The sequence below is a fragment of the Artibeus jamaicensis genome, unplaced genomic scaffold (genome assembly GCF_021234435.1).
Source record: "Artibeus jamaicensis isolate MK-2021 breed Jamaican fruit bat unplaced genomic scaffold, CSHL_Jam_final contig_700, whole genome shotgun sequence".
Taxonomy (NCBI): domain Eukaryota; kingdom Metazoa; phylum Chordata; class Mammalia; order Chiroptera; family Phyllostomidae; genus Artibeus; species Artibeus jamaicensis.
Window position 1 is genome coordinate 9600869 of NW_026521930.1, and position 15677 is coordinate 9616545.

Consider the following 15677-nt stretch of genomic DNA (forward strand, 5'->3'; position numbering starts at 1 on the left):
TATATAGTTCTTTCTCTCAAAGGAGCTGATGGTGGTGGATCATCATCCGGAAATGGGTCTGGGGTTGCCCCTGCTGCTCCTGCAGGGGCCTCTCGCTCCTCCTCCCGGAACCTAGGATCTTCTGGCGGTGAAAAGGAAGAAGGCAAAAAGGTCCGTCGGCAGTGGGAGTCGTGGAGCACCGAAGACAAGAACACTTTTTTTGAGGGACTGTATGAGGTAAGTGAGTTACGGGGCCAGAAGAGGCCATGCAAACTCTCAGCCTCTTATCGTTTGTACTTCCAGTTCTCCTTTGCCTCTTTTACTGCACAGTTACTAGATCCATTGGGTCAGCAGTTCCAGTGGAGGTTCTAAATGACTGTGGCGAGTGTGGGTCCCCGGGGCTGAGACCTCACCCTCTGACCATGTCCTTTTATCACCGTATTTGTGACTTAAAAGCTGTTACTTACTGCTCGGCCAGTTGGCTCAGTTGGTGGGAGCATCGTCCTCTGCACCAAAAGCCTGAGGGTTCAGTTGTGCGTCAGGGCACATGTCTAGGTTGTGGGTTCGATCCCTGGTTGGAGCATGTATGGGAGGCAACTGGTGGATATTTCTCTCTCTTTCTCAAAATCAATAAGCATTTCCTTGGGTAAAGATTACTATAAATAAGTCAACAAATAAATAAATAAAAGATGTTACTAGAGAGGTGGAAGCGTCTTTAAACGTTTTGTTTTTCAGGTTCTACCCATTGTCTTTCAAACATACTGTTTTCTTTTTTTAATTTTAATTTTATTTTTAAAATTTTACTTATTTTTAGAGAGAGAGGAAGGGAAGGAGAAAGAGAGGGAGAGAAACATCAGTGTGTGGTTATCTCTCATGCGTCGTCCCCCACTGGAGACCTGGCCCACAACCCAGGCATATGCCCTGACTGGGAATCGAACTGGCAACCTTTTGGTTCTCAGGCCCACACTCAGTCCACTGAGCTACACCAACCAGGGCTCTTTTTTTTTTTTTTAATTTATTTTATGAGAGAGATGGGGAGAGAGAAACATTGATGTGTTGTTCCACTTATTTATGCATTCTTTGGATGATTCTTGAACATGCCCTGACCAGGGTTCAAACCCGCAACCTTGGTGTATCAGGACAATGCTCTAACCAACTAAGCTACTGACCAGGTCAAACATATTCTTGGCTGAAGAGTGATGCCCTTCTCTCTAGGCCTTGCAGCCCATCAGGAGGGGGTGTCTGCTGAGGGGGTGCATGGGGATACCAGTCAGAACAGCCAGCTTAGCCCTGAGAGATGTTACAGCTGACCTGGGACAAACTAGAAAGTCCTAAAGAACAGAAAAGCTGCTCCCTGATCCCACACCAAGAGAAATGGCCATGCTCCCTGCCGGCCTTTTTTCACTTTCATGTTTTGTTTTAGTTTTTTATTTGTTTTTTTCTCAAATCTTTGTAATTATAATGAGTGTGCTGTTTTTATTGTCATATGCATTTTTGACATGTATAATTCTTTTGTTCAGTATTTTTTTCATGCCTATAAATATTCTCCAGGGGTAGGCAAATCCATGGTCTACGTATTCTCTGCCTATTTTTGTAAATAAAGTTTTATTGGAACACAGCCATGCCTATCCACTTGTATGTTGTCGCTGGCCAATGTTGATTGCAGGGGCAGAGTTGAGCAGTTATGGCAGATACTGAGTGGCCCATAACATCTAAGTGTTAACTTTCTGGCTAAGCTTTGTTCCAGTTAACCATTGTGTTGTTGATTGTTGCTGTTCCTTCCAGATTCTGTTAGAAGTATTATTGTGCACATACTGTATTTTAGGATACGTCTTTGGGCTGTCATATCTAAAGTAGGTTGTTTAGATGGGCCACTTATTCTTTTAATGGTGAAAGAATTGGAGTGATAGGAAAGTCTGGCCACACCTGTGAAATGGGCTCAATAAAGAAAGGAGCCTTTGGAATTGAAACCATGAAGTGCTCATAGGCCAGAAAAAAAGACTCCTAAGTGGAGGCAGAGAACTAGAACTTGGAACATTCCTGTTGCTGGTCTTTTCCTTTCCTGGAGCTGACGGTTCAGTCTGTCCATCTGGGATGGAGGAGGCCGGTGTGTCAGTGATGTTTGACTCAGTTGTCCAAGGAGAGAAGGAAGTGTGCAAGCAAGGCTTGTTCCAGTAGGTGCAGAGTCATTCAAATAAATTCAAATGCGTTCTTTTTTTCCTCTTTGACAACTTTACAATACAGAGGCTGTTTTTGTATAGAATATGTCCCTAAATTGCCTTTTCTTTAAGTTTTCTGTCAGGCATAGAAGACTTGTGATTCCTGGAATGTTCTTAGAATAGCAACCATTGCTGGTGCTAAACTGAGGCAATTATGTCTGGAAGAAAGCAACGGAAGTGGTTGTCAATTAAAAGGAGGGGAAGAATTCGCATGAGTGACCTCCCCTTACCTTTCTTCAGGTGGATTAGTTCAGTTTCTTCTCTTTGGGCTAGGCTTCTTGTTCTAAATTTTTCTACTAGGTGTTTCTTTTGAAGTCACCTGATTCCCTTGATTAATAATAATAAGTGGCTGTTCTAATCACTTAATGCTTTCCACTATTGGTACTATGTATCCCAAATAGTGAGTGAGTGAGTGAGTGAGAGAGAGAGAGAGAGAGAGAGAGAGAGAGAGAGTGTGTGTGTGTGTGTGTGTGTGTGTGTGTGTGTTGGAGGGGGGGGAGAGAGAGAATGAGCGATGGCTTTGTGTGTTGTCATTGTGTGCCTCTGACCAAAACTCGGAAGGACTTGATGTATGGCTGATTAGCTGGGGCATGTATGACCATGGATATCTTGAACTCTGGAGTATGGGAGTAAAGGCCTCTGAGAAAAGGTTCTGCAGTGTTGGTCCAGGTTGTCCCTGCCTTTGTGATACACATAATTCCTGTGACAGAGACCCAGATCAGAGTAGCATAAAGAGACAAGGGACTGAGTGATTCTCATGGCTGGGCGGGACAGGTGAGGGGCTGGCTTAGACTGGCTATGTCATCTGTCCTCTCTCCGTCATCCTCTTGCATTGGGGGTGACATTTCTGTGCTTATTCTCTCCAGAGGCAAGAGTCCCACCCCTATTCTAGTTAGCACAGTCTGAGGAGGACCCAACTTGGCCGCACCCTTCCTCCCACCCCGAGATTTCCCCCTGTGGCCAAGATCATGGGTTATGGCCCCCATGACAGAAAGGGGGTGCACCAGAATGAATGCCTAGACCCACATCATTCTTGACATCCTCTTACTCCATTTCAATGGCAGTTCTTCACAAAGCCTATTGTTAGCTTTTCATTTTTCCCTTTTATATGCATCTGTCTGTATTTGTTTCTGCCATAAAATTCTTGAGTTCTACCTTGCTCTCGGTCATACGGCTAGCATCCTGTGCTTATTACTTACCGGGGTGATGGTTGCTGAAAGCCTCATCTACGCATAGAACACTATTATCATTCTGGGGATGGAAAGAAGTTCCCCCTTACGGAGACTGAGGATCCAATTTGGTAAATGTAACGGCATAAAAAGCTGGACTGTTAGAAAGCAAGCAATAACAAATGCTTCAAGAATTCAGAAGGCAATATAGTTTTAGAACATAGGATCACAAAACCCACAATCTAGTCCTACCTGGTAAGTCAGTTGAAGTCTCTCTGGGTGTGTTACTCCAGCTGCAAAATGGAGCCATGAGATCGAGAGGCTGTTGCATTTTTTCAGTCATAGTTCCAATCAGGAGGCGAGAGAAGTTTTGTAGGGGAGGCAGCACCTGACCTGGACCCTGGAGGAATGAAGAATGAACAAGCTTTAATTCTTTAGGTTTTTTTATTTTTTAAATTTTCATTTGGAAACAGTTTCAGACTTGGAAAAATTTGCAAAAAGGGCACAAAGAATTTCATATGCCCTTCACTCTGCTTCCCCAATGTTCACGTAACTGCAGTGTGACCCACAAGTGAGGAGATGTGGGTACCATACTTTCACCTCCCTGCAGGCCTTACTCACATTGAGTGGTATTCCCACAGACGCTCTTTGGATCCGGATCCCACATCACATTTGCATGTCATGACTGACAAGTCCTCCAACCTGGGGCGGGTGCTCTGTCCCCCTTTCTTCCCCCCATGATGACACTGACACTTTTGGCTCCTAGACAGTTAGTTTGTGGAACATCCCTTAGTGTAGGCTTACTGAGGCTTCCTCCATGATTTTATTATTTATTTGCATTTTTGTCGAGAGCACCACAGGAGTGCTGTGCTGTCCTTCAAGCATCCTCTCCAGAGTGTAGGGTGCCATCTGCCTCAGCCCTGGTGGTGTGACTGTGACCACTGCATTCTGGTTGTACCTCCCAGGCTCTCCACTGCCAAGTCATTTTTTTACTTTGAGGCCATGTAAACACCCTGTTTCTCGTTGTCCTTTCTCTGGCTAATTTTAGCCACCATTGCAGCTTTTCCTTGAAACAGCTGTTACTATGATGTTTGCCAGTGATGATCTTCTGACTCTATTCTTCCTACGTTTGTTAATTAGAAACCCAGTGCAAGGAAAAGGACTCCCTTCTATATTTATATATTTATTCAGCTATTTATTTATATTTGTATGGACTCAGGGATATTTAGATTATTCTATATATCATAATCCATTCTTACCATTGTTATTTTTTTTCCTTTTGTTTTTCACTTCCAGTTGACATTCATTGTTACTACTGATTCTGTTGCTCAAATTGTTGTAGATTTGGCCACTGGCAGCCTCTTGAAGTTGGCATCTGTGTGCTTTCAACATGTTTCTTTATACTTGAAGCACATCCTCACTTTCTGGCATCACAAGATATTCCAGACTCACCTGGTACTTTCCTTCCCCCAGACCTGGCAGCAGCCATTTCTTCAAGGAGCCATGGTTCCCTTTGGAAAGTGGGATTAAGAAGCTAAGGGTGTTTGTTGATGCTGAGGTGCCGTTAACCTCTAGGCCCTTCCCAGTACTTCTTACTGGCTTGGTTCTGATGAGAGTACCAGCTGTAGGTTCTCTTGGCAGTACCAGAAACAGCAAAAAAGGTGACTCTGTTCTCTAGGACATAAATTCTCTTCCGAAAATCTAAATGATGGAAACAGTAAGGGTATTTCTCAATAGTCAATATTTTTTTAAGATGCCAAATAACGTAACCCCCTGAGCTCCCTGGTCCTCGTGTTCTGTCTTCCTCGTGATTATCTTCATGGAATGGTCTCATTCCAGGGTCTCTGAAGAACTTCAGAGATTAAGGCATTTGAGTGATAAGCTTTATGTTTCTCCTGTTCCAGGGCCCTTGCCTCTTGATACCCACTGCTGCCAGAATTCTAGCCCTGAGTTTCCTTTGCTGCTTTAGCTGTTTTCTGATGAAAACCTGAGGTTGTAGGGAAGCAAGGTTGAAGTTGATGCACAAATAAGAGCTGTGAAGGACACTTGCTTGAACACCTTGGTCCCCTTTCTCTGGAAGTGTTTGCATTGTACAGAAGGCTGCGTTGTTTTAAACTCTGCTTTTATCGTGGACTTACCTTCCAGCATGGGAAAGACTTTGAAGCGATCCAGAACAACATAGCCCTCAAGTATAAGAAGAAGGGCAAGCCCGCCAGCATGGTGAAGAACAAGGAGCAGGTGCGGCATTTCTACTACCGCACGTGGCACAAGATCACCAAGTACATCGACTTTGACAATGGTGAGCACTGAGGCTCAGTCTCTCAGGGGGCTGGGAGGTCGGGGCGGGCTCTGGTCAGGAGCTGGGTTCTTGAAAAGTCGCAGAACACACTCTCTGGCGTTGTTCTTGCCCGGACATGTGGCCTGCGACGTTCTTGCCTTGCAGCACTTGGGCCGGTGGTACCCATTTAGTAATTTAGTTCCAGTTGGTCGCACTGAATTACAAGGAAGCTGTGCCTGCTTCTGATGGCTCTGAGTGCCTGTGGTATCTGGGTCCCTGGCCTGCTGTGGGCCTGCGTCTCCCACTGTGAGGGAGACCCCGGACACCACAGTCAGTGAGGAGAGGCCACAGTGGACCCCTCCAGTTCTCTCCCCAGTGGGGCTCGTTGGGTTTAAGATTGGCAAAGCCTATTGCTTGTCACCCGGGGATGGAGGGCTCCCTTTCCCAAGTCTCTCGCCATCTGTCTTTAAATCAAGATTTACATTTTTAATTCACACGTCTAGGTCATTGCCAGGTGCATTTCCGACTTCTGGCTCAGAGCACTCTTTCTGATTCACATTTCTCTCCTCAGAGGAGACGTTGCCTCCTCCTGTCCCCACGGGTCAGGAGAATTGGGTCTCCTTGTCATTCCTCCCTCTCAGTATTTAGTTTCCTCTTCTTCCATCTTAGTCTTCACTTACACAGCTTTGGTCATGGGCCAGTCCCTCCAGACATTTGCTTATACTGACGTCACTTATTTCTGATGCTTCTCTTCAAATAATATTACTTCTGACTCAGAATAACTGATCGTTGGTCAGGTCACTCCCCCTTTGAACCTGTGCCATCAGTCCTTTGTGGTCACCCTCTCTCCACTCTACACTGCTCTTGCTTTTGTGCCTTGACCCCTGCCACCCCTACCATCTGTGTCCCTAACCCTGTTCACATTCCAAGACTGAGCTTTCGTGTCAGTACTCCCCAAAATCCTTCCATGAATCCCCTTCTGCCCCCACCATCACCCAATCATGGGCCTGCTGTGTTGCTGAGCACGCACGTGCTCTTCGCTGGCGGTGCTGTCGCCCTTGCGCAGGTGCGAAAACCCTGCCTTAGCAGTAGAGGCCCTGGCCCACGCCCCCTAGACAGCAGGCCGAGGAGATGAGCTCCAAGGCAGCCAGCATCTCCTCATCTTCGTCTTCTGTAAGTGTGGTGTTTTCAGACCATGTCTTCATTTTGCTGTAGAATTTCTGCATGTTTTACATTAAATATTGTTTGAGTTGTTTATATGTGAGTAGCTTTGACCTTTCCTTTTGGACTCGCAGTCCACTTCTATTGGGGGTTTTTTTCCTCCTCACTCAATGACACTTTTTCATTGCTTTGAGAGAGACAGGAAAGGAGACAGAGAAACACTGACGTGAGAGAGAAAACATCAATTGATTACCTCTTATTTGTGCTCAGACCAGGGACCCAGTGTGCCCAGACCGGGAATCGAACTCGCAGCCTTTTAGGAATGGGACGATGCTCCAACCAACTGAGCCACACCGACCAGAGACCCTCTTAGTATGAGCATCTTTATTTATACAGTGCTTAATTCCTTCAGAAGTACTTTTGTTAAAAAATTCTCAACCAAGGATGTGTTTGTTGATTTGAGAGAGAGAAACGTCAGTGTGAGAGAAAGATTTGATTGGTTGCTTTCCTTATGTACCCTGACTGGGGATTGAACCTGCAGCCTTTTTGGTGTATGGGACAATGCTCTAACCAACTGAGCTACCTGGCCAGGGCCAGAAGTACTTTCTTCAGCTAACTTCACATGATTGGGAAAACTAAGTCTGTGTGGCACATGGAAATGGGTTTTAGCTCTTTGGCGCTTTCTTTGTTGTCTTTTACTTTTTTCTTTTTGTTACATATCATATATTTTAGTTACTTTTTGAAAGTAAGTTTTTCTCATTATGAGCATCTTGTCATGAGCACTGTCTCGTTTTCTTCTGGGGAGACAAATGCCCAGCCAAGTAGCCTGGGAGTCTCTCCGCTGCTTGCCGTATTTCCCATCTGGTTCTGTCCTTGAAAAATGCAGGAAGGAGCACCTGGCAGTCGAGTGCATTCACGCACAGCAAGACCTATTTTCATGGCGAGACCCAATGTAAAGTGCCTTTTTTCTGCTGAGCTAGTATTTATGGCACCACCAAGTTCTCTCTGTCCAGTAATGCTCTTGTTTATCAGTAGTCATTTTAAGGTATCTTTCTGGCTTCAAAGCCTTCCACTGGCAACCTCATGGGGCATCCTCTTCCCAGTCCTTGCTGAGGACACATGTCTCAGCGGTTACTGTATGTGACCAGGAGGCTGCCTTGGAGGAGGGCTCACTGTCCTAGCTCTAGTCTGTCCCTCTAGCCGCAGGGGACCTTCTGGCCAGCCTGTTGTCTTTATTGGATAAAAACAACACAGAGAGAACCTTGTGTTGAAGATCTTTCAACAGAATATCTTTATTTGAGATTACCACTTTCTAGGACCCACAGAAATGGGCTGACGCTGTCCACGGTTTGGGGGCAGTCCCTGGGTCTGACTGGGCAGGTCTTTTGCTAATACTGTTTTGTTTGCTTTCAGTGTCCACATGACCATTCACATAAGGTTCTTGGCTGGCTTTGGCATATGGCAAGACAGCAACGTTTTCTGCCTTGGTTGTGACACAGCATCTGTGCGTGTGCCGCCGTGCTCAGCCATACCTGCCGTGTTTCTCAGATCACTTGCTTATTCGAAATAACCTGCTGGGTGCAGTGCTGGTGCTGGTAGCCGTCATCTTCACAGACACCCTCCCTGCCTTTCTAGCTGGCATACAGGAATGAGTGTTAGCTGTTTGGCTCTTTCTGTTTTGTCTTTAATTTTTTTTTTATTGGTTTTTAGAGAGAGACAGAGAGACAGAGACATCGATCTGTTGTTCCACCGATTTATGCATTCATTGTTTCTTCTTGTATGTGCTCTGACTGGGGAGCGAACCCTCAACCTTGGTGTATCAGGATGGCGCTCTTAACCAACTGAGCTACCCAGCCAGGGCTGTGTTGTCTTTACAGTTTTTCTTTTTTTAATTACATGTTATATTCTTTGGTGACTTCATGAAAGTCAGTCTGTGAGAGCAGGCCCTTCAATCCCTTTGAATCTTCTGGAAAAGCTGTCTTCCGAAGAGAAAGGCAGTCACTGGTGTGCGAGGATGGGGAAGCTGTTGGTGATCAGGTGTGGAGGGAAGGGTGACGGGATTCCAGGAGCCATCGACTACCACGCTCTGCCCTTTCGGCTCACTGTACTACCGGCGGGGCGCGCAGTTCTGCGCGGGTGCCCAGTGCAGGCGTGGTCCCGTTCGTTGCGTCCGAGGTCTGGTATGTCGCAGGGCCTGTCACACCTGGGCTTCAGAGGCGACTTAAAGGAATGTTTCGGTTTTTTTTTTCTTTTTTCTTTCCTTTCTTTTTTAAGATTTGTTTTATTTTTAGAGAAGGGAGAAAGAGAAAGAAGCATCACTATGTGGTTGCCTCTCGCACACCACCTACCGGGGACCTGGCCTGAAACCGAGGCATGTACTCTGACTGGGAATCAAACCGGCAACCCTTTGGTTTGCAGGCCTGCGCTCAGTCTGCTGAGCCACACCAGCCAGGGCAGGAATGTTTCTTTTCTAAGAAAATGTCACCTCTCCCTGCTGGACAACCTCCTAAGCTCTTCACCTCATCCCCAGAGGTGTCATTCCTCTCGGCCCTTTATCCAGCTCAGGGATGAAGAGTACAAATCTGCTGCCCTCAAGTTCAGCTCCCACACTGCACTTTCATCCCTTGGCAAGCTCTGTGGGATAGACCCAATTTGTGTCCTTTCTCCCTTCTCTGCAGTGTGGCCTCTATTTCTCTCCCCCCTTCTATCTCCTACCTTCTTGGCATCGCATTATTCTACATCTTTTTCCCGGTGACATCCTGGTGTGACCCCCTGAGAAGGACTGCTTTCTGTTGAGCTGATGGCTCCACCTGAGGTTCTCTAGCTGGTCCTGATGATGTCTCCAAGCTGGTGGCAGCTAGTTGACCCCTTTAACTCTGAGGGCCCACCTGCCTCTCTGTGCTGTACTAGCAGTTGCGTCAGGGTGTATACTGCGTGGCCATTTCTCGGCCCTCTCCCAGCCCCTGGCAACCATAGTCTGCTTTCTGTCTCTGGATTTGCCTGTGCTGGACATTTCATGTAAAATTAATCATATTAGTCATTGGTGTCTGTCTTCTTTCACTTAGCATGATGTTTTTAAGGTTAGTTTAGGTTGTAGCTCTGTTAGAACTTCATTCCCTCTTATGGCCGAATAATATTCCATTGTCAGGAGAGACTACATTTGTTTATTCATTGAATAGAGGCTCTCAAAGTATCCTGAGTCGTAGTCCCCCGTGAGAGTCCAGTTAGGTCTGTGGATCTTTCTTTCAGGTAAACATTCTGGAACGGTTGGTGTGCAATGTTGGCAGAGCTCTAGGCTCCTCAGGGCCTGTCCAAGGTTCAGAAACTTTGTTTTAAATTATTTGTTTAAAGCCATAGTCTCCTATGGCTAATTTTTTCCTTCTCCTTTTCTGTCATTATAGTCACATAGCCTAAACATTAGGACTTTGATAAGGGGCCTCTGGGGAGGAGCATTGTGAGGATGAAGGGCTGATGACATTGGTCACTGCTCTGTGAGATGACCTAAAAAAAGGTGCCTAGACTGTGCTGTGACTGGGCTTCCAAATCACAGTTAGATTTGGCTTCATAGAATATGAAATTTCAAAATAACAGCATCTTAAGAATGTCATAACTGATTCTTTCATGCCAGAGACGCCTGCAGTAGGCGGTTCAGGGCAGGCATCAAGGATGCAGGTCACCCCATCTCTTCGCTCTGCCATCCTTAGTGCATAGCTGCGACCAAGACGGTTCTAGGCAGAAGCTCTCAAGGAAAAACGAGCATAATTCTGCCCAAATTGGTCTTCTAAGGAGGCTTCTGAAGTCTCCCACAGTACTTCTGCGTGCCCCAAAGGCCAGGACCGAGTGTTGTGGCAACGTCTAGCCGTGAGGCGGGCTGGGACAAGCACTGCCTTACCCATATGTGTTGCTTCCCAAATATAACTGGTCCTGTTACTAGGGAACAAGGGAGAATGGATTAGCAGTCTTGAGATTTGAGCCACAGTTCCTCTCTGGTCTGGCCCCAGGCCCGGGGCGTGTTGATAACCAGTCAGAGGAAGCAAAGACAGGTCAGCCTCCGGAGTTCCAGGGCTGCCCACCTCACGTGGAGCTGAGGCAGATTCTACCTGTGTGGAGAGAGGCGGATGGCAACTTCGGTGATGGCATGGTCCAGTTCTTCCGCCTCCTTGGAGCCAGCTGTGCTGGGTATTCCATTTTGTCCTCCCAGGGGATACTGACCTGCCTGTTAAGAATAATTTTCTAACCCCTTACCCCTATTTTTTCTTGTTTTATCTTCTTTTTAAGATTACAAAAAGAGCTCTGTGTACTATTATACTCTTTGCTCAGTCTGCCCTGCTGGTGGCATTCTGTGGTTCCAAGGTGCAGTAAGCAAAACTGAGAAATCAGCTGTGTTGAATGTTGCCCCTTCGCTGTTCTGGTCCACATGAGCTGGCCAGCCCTGGGCCAGCAGCGTTTTCCCCCTTCTGAGGCTTTCTCATTTCCTTTCTTTCAGTGTTCTCTCGAGGGCTGAAGAAGTCGTCCCAGGAGCTGTATGGTCTGATCTGCTACGGGGAGCTACGCAAGAAGATTGGGGGCTGTGAGTATGAGCTGCCGGTGCTGTCCCGGCCTTCCACAAGGCACTCTCGGGTCCTCCCGGGAGGGCCTGCTCTCTGCCGTTGTTGGATCTTCGATCCTCATGGCTCTTCTGTTTCCCCTCCTTCCATCTGAAACGTGTTAGGGTACAGAAACACTGAAGAAGAATGTAATGACCACCACATACCCGCACTTAGATTTCCCAGTCCGTAATGTTTTTGAGGTTTCCGGGTGCACTCTCTCCCCCTCCACATACTTGCTTTTTTTCCCTGCTCAGCCATTTGGCTAAGTTGCAGACATCCTAGCATGCCACTAAATCCCTCAGCCTCTGTCACCTGAGAACAAGGACATTCGCCTACACACCCACAACACTGTTATCACACCTGGCATTTCACATTTATCAGATAGGCACCACAGTCTTACTCAATACCCTGCCCATGTTCAGATTTTCTAGCACATCCCAGCATACAGCTAGGCTCCCATTGAGGATATTGCTCTGCTTGTAGCTGTCGTGACCCTTAAGTTTTTTGACCTAGAACAGCCCCCGTGTTTTGGTCTTTGGTGACACTGGTACTTTGAAGGGTCCAGACCCCTCCCTTTTGTAATGTTCTGATCCACTCCTAGTGATTAGATTCTCTCTAGATGTAGAGAGCATTCTGGCCTTCCTGAGGCACCTGCACCCAGCATCTTGCATCCCTACGTTGCCTCCCTGCGTGAACACAGACAGAAGGGCACAGCCTTGCTCCTGCAGATGCCACTTGTCTGCTTGTCACACACCCACAGGGCCACTCTGAAGGTTAAATGAGATCATAGGAAATTACCATAAGCCATCATCTTACCAGTCACCTAACATGTCACAGCTGAGTGGGCAGGTGGCTGGGAGTGCGCAAGCAGCAGCAATGGGGGAGTAATGGGTATTCACTGGCAGTTCTGCACACCTGTCCTGTGTTGGGTGACCTCTGTTCTTCTGGAACAGGCAAGAATACCTAAGGGGCTCTGAATGGAATAGGTGTCCTGGTTGTCCATCCCATCCTTTACACAGTTTGGGGACTTCTTGTAAACCTCTCCCAGTTCCAGCTTTGAATGGTCTATTGAGAGGAGCTCTAGGGCCAAACCTCCCTTGAATCTCTTCTTTCTCAACTGTGTCCTTCTCTCTGTTCTAGGCCTAAAATGTTTCTGGTCATGGCAGCATGTTGGGTACCACCTTATTTGGCAAGGATGTCATGGCCCCTCCTCTATCTATGCCATATTTGAGCCACTCAGCCAGTAATTTTCAACCAGTCTCTGATTTCCCATGAGTCTTTGGCTTTATTATTCTGTTGGCTCCATGACCTTGGGTTGCTTTCTGTTGCTCCTGGGGAATCACCTGGCCCTCTGAACCAGGGGGCCTCTGCATTTGGACTTTATCTTATCTCCCTAGTGGGCATCCCTCCAGCCCAGCTGTTCCTGTCTTGTCCGTAATGACTGGTCATCCCTCTCGGCCCAGCTCCTCTTCACACGTGCACACATGCACATGCATACTCGTGTGTATACCCAGGGGGGGCTTCTCCCTCTGAGCCACCACCCACTGATTCATGTGCTGGAGCACTATTCTGTCATTTCGTGAAATCTTTTTGGAGGACATGCTTCCACATGCAGCCTTCTTCAGAGTGCCCTGCACATGGCAGCCTCTGCTCAGTGGTAATCGGGCTGTTCAGAAATGTCTCAGTACTCAGGAGGTGAGTGCCTGCTTTTTATTAGTGCCTTTTTCTAACTGAGATATTCAGGCACATGCAAATTCTGAAATAGACTTTGAGTCTCTGCCAAATTCCAGGGACTTTAACAAACATTACTTTGTGTCCAGCACCTAAATAGCTATGTAAGATGGTGTTGTCCCCATCTGTAAAAAGGGCTGAGGACATTTTCATGAAAAACGAATGACAGTCAAGCCTTCTTGTCTATTAAGTGGCAAGTTCTTGTGTTTCCCCCCACGCCTAATTCTTACACCCCATGCTTAGTTTATCTGCCACAGCACCAATATTGGGACAGGGTGAGAGGGAGACACCATAGCTACCTGCAATGCTCACCTGCAGTGTTCTTTTCTTTGAAGAGTAGTTTCTTGGATGGTGCCCCATTTGGTGACTCAAACCCCGAAGTTGTGGTTCCAACTACCCAGCCTTCTGTCTGTCTGTCTGTCTGTCTCACCTGCTAGACACAGGACGATGGGCCCTTCCCTCCCCTTTGTTTATGAACTCTTGCCTACCCTTTGACCTCAGCTCAAATGTCCTCAAACTTCCACAACAGGCTGGGCCTCCATGCCACTCACTCTCAGCACTCAGGTCCTCCCTTCATGCACTACCGCAGCCGCCGCTTACGCTCCCGTGTGCTCGTTTTGATCCGTGCCCATCCAAAGGAGGTCCGCGTGTGACCTCTTTGTTTAATGAGCGAGTCTATACATTTGCCATCTCAGAGGCTGTGCCTTCTTTCCTGAAGATCCATCTCCATCTTGTACTGGTTCCCTTCAGTTCAGGCTGCAGAACCTCCATTAGTCTTCCTTGTGTACTTGTGTTGGCCATGAATTCTTAGAGTTATCATTTATCTGAAAAGTGTTTATTTTGTTTTAAGATACTTCTGCTGGGTATAGAATTCTGATTGACAGGGTTTTTTTCTTTCATCACTTTAAAGATATTTCATCATCTTCGGCCAGCACTGTTTTTGGTGAGAGGTCAGCAGTCTGTGCCCTTTTTGCTCTGGAGGGGATTTTTTCCCCCTCTGGCTGCTTTTAAGGTTGTTTTTTTTTTGTTTTGTTTTGTTTTGTTTTCAGGCTGCTGTGTCTGTGGCTCATTTTTCCCCAAAAATACATAGTAGAGTTCAAAGGCTATTACAGTGATCATCCAAAGACCTAGAACCACCTAGGTTCTCCCACTACCTGGGTGGTGGAAGAACTGTCCTTGCTTTCTAAGAACCAGGAGGGCAGAAGAAATGCACAGGTTCTAGGCTTGTCATCCAGCAGACCCTGGGACCCTAGGGCTCAACACTGACTAAGGCAGACACACAAGTAACACAAGAGCCCAGCAGGAGAAGTGTGCACAGGGCACAGTGGTTACACTGAGGGATGAGGCTCTGAAATACACAGCTGGGGACAAGTGGAGGTTCAGCGTAGTCCAGAGTCTTGGAGTTTTGGGGAGGACTGATTCTCTGCTGGGGCAGGTATTGGTCCCACTGAGAAAGTCGGGCTGGGTGAAGAGGGTGTGCAGGTGGGGTCGGCACCCTCAGCACAAATGGCTCCTTGTTTTGACTTCGAGGGAGGGGCTGCTGCTAATGTAGGGGTTTTATTCTGTAAAGCATTTAAATTCTGCATGGAAGGTGAAAGATAATTATATGGGAACCTTTACCAGTTTTTCTCCTAACTGCTTCAAGGTCATGTCTGTTTCTTTTTCTGTTTAAAGGTATGGATGACAAGAATGCCACAAAGTTGAATGAGCTCATTCAGGTTGGGTAAGTACAAGTTGTATGGCGAGGCACCACCTGCTCCTGTTGGGCATTTTGCATTGTTTGCTAAAATACAGAACTTGAAATATCTACCTGTCCCTCCCACTCACCCCACCAGAGCCTCTGCTCTCTGTTCCTCGTCGTCGATGTACTTCCCCACCACCCCAGACCCATACTGGTCAAAGTCCAGCTGTTGTGTAGGTCAGGCAGTCTCATGGAACAGTCTTCAGTGACCTCTGCTACACCTGCAGGACATTGCCTTCCTGCACCTCTGGTTTTTGTCTCTCTAGATTGGGGTTGGATGGCTTGTGAGCCCCTGCTTCTCGGGTGCAAGCTACTGCCAGGTGGGGCTAGTTGTGTGTGGTTCTGCTCTGGCTCCAGTCCAGCGTGGGTCCTTATCCCTGTGTTACGTATTCGAGGCTTTATTTCTGTGAACTGCCACCCTTTTGCAGCAAGTCCTGATAGTAACTAGGGTGTCTGTATCACCGCCGTGTGAAAGAGCAGTGATTCGCTTCAGCTTCGAGGGAGCATGGGTAGTCTTTAACAACTGGTGGTGGGGGACAAAGGGAGCCTCCCAGAAGTATGTGCAGTGTGGCCAGGCAAGTAGGAAGAGGCCGGTGGCTGAGGCCTTTTGGGTCCTTTACCAGCCTCTCACCCCGTTTGCCTGTTGCAGCTTCAACATTTCTTTTTACTTCCCACCCGTATACCTGCCTTACGTTTGTCAGTTAGAAGCTGTTTTTGTTCTAAGATCTGGGAAATTTGGTATAGTATACATCTGAGGAATCTTGTTAAGTGGAGGAGAGATCCTTGGCTGAGGTAGTTTCTAATGTTACT

General features: G+C 47.1%; 1 protein-coding gene across 2 annotated transcripts in view; it reads left to right on the top strand.

Annotated features, from left to right (window-relative positions):
* The window catches only part of CRAMP1 (cramped chromatin regulator homolog 1), a 66729-nt gene that overhangs the window by 15092 nt on the left and 35960 nt on the right, over positions 1-15677 (top strand). For both annotated transcript variants that reach the window (XM_037157127.2, XM_037157128.2), the window contains exons 3-6: positions 23-216; positions 5513-5666; positions 11293-11376; positions 14801-14849. In XM_037157127.2, the coding sequence (XP_037013022.2) occupies positions 23-216; positions 5513-5666; positions 11293-11376; positions 14801-14849 (481 nt within the window). The remainder of the gene's footprint in view (positions 1-22; positions 217-5512; positions 5667-11292; positions 11377-14800; positions 14850-15677) is intronic.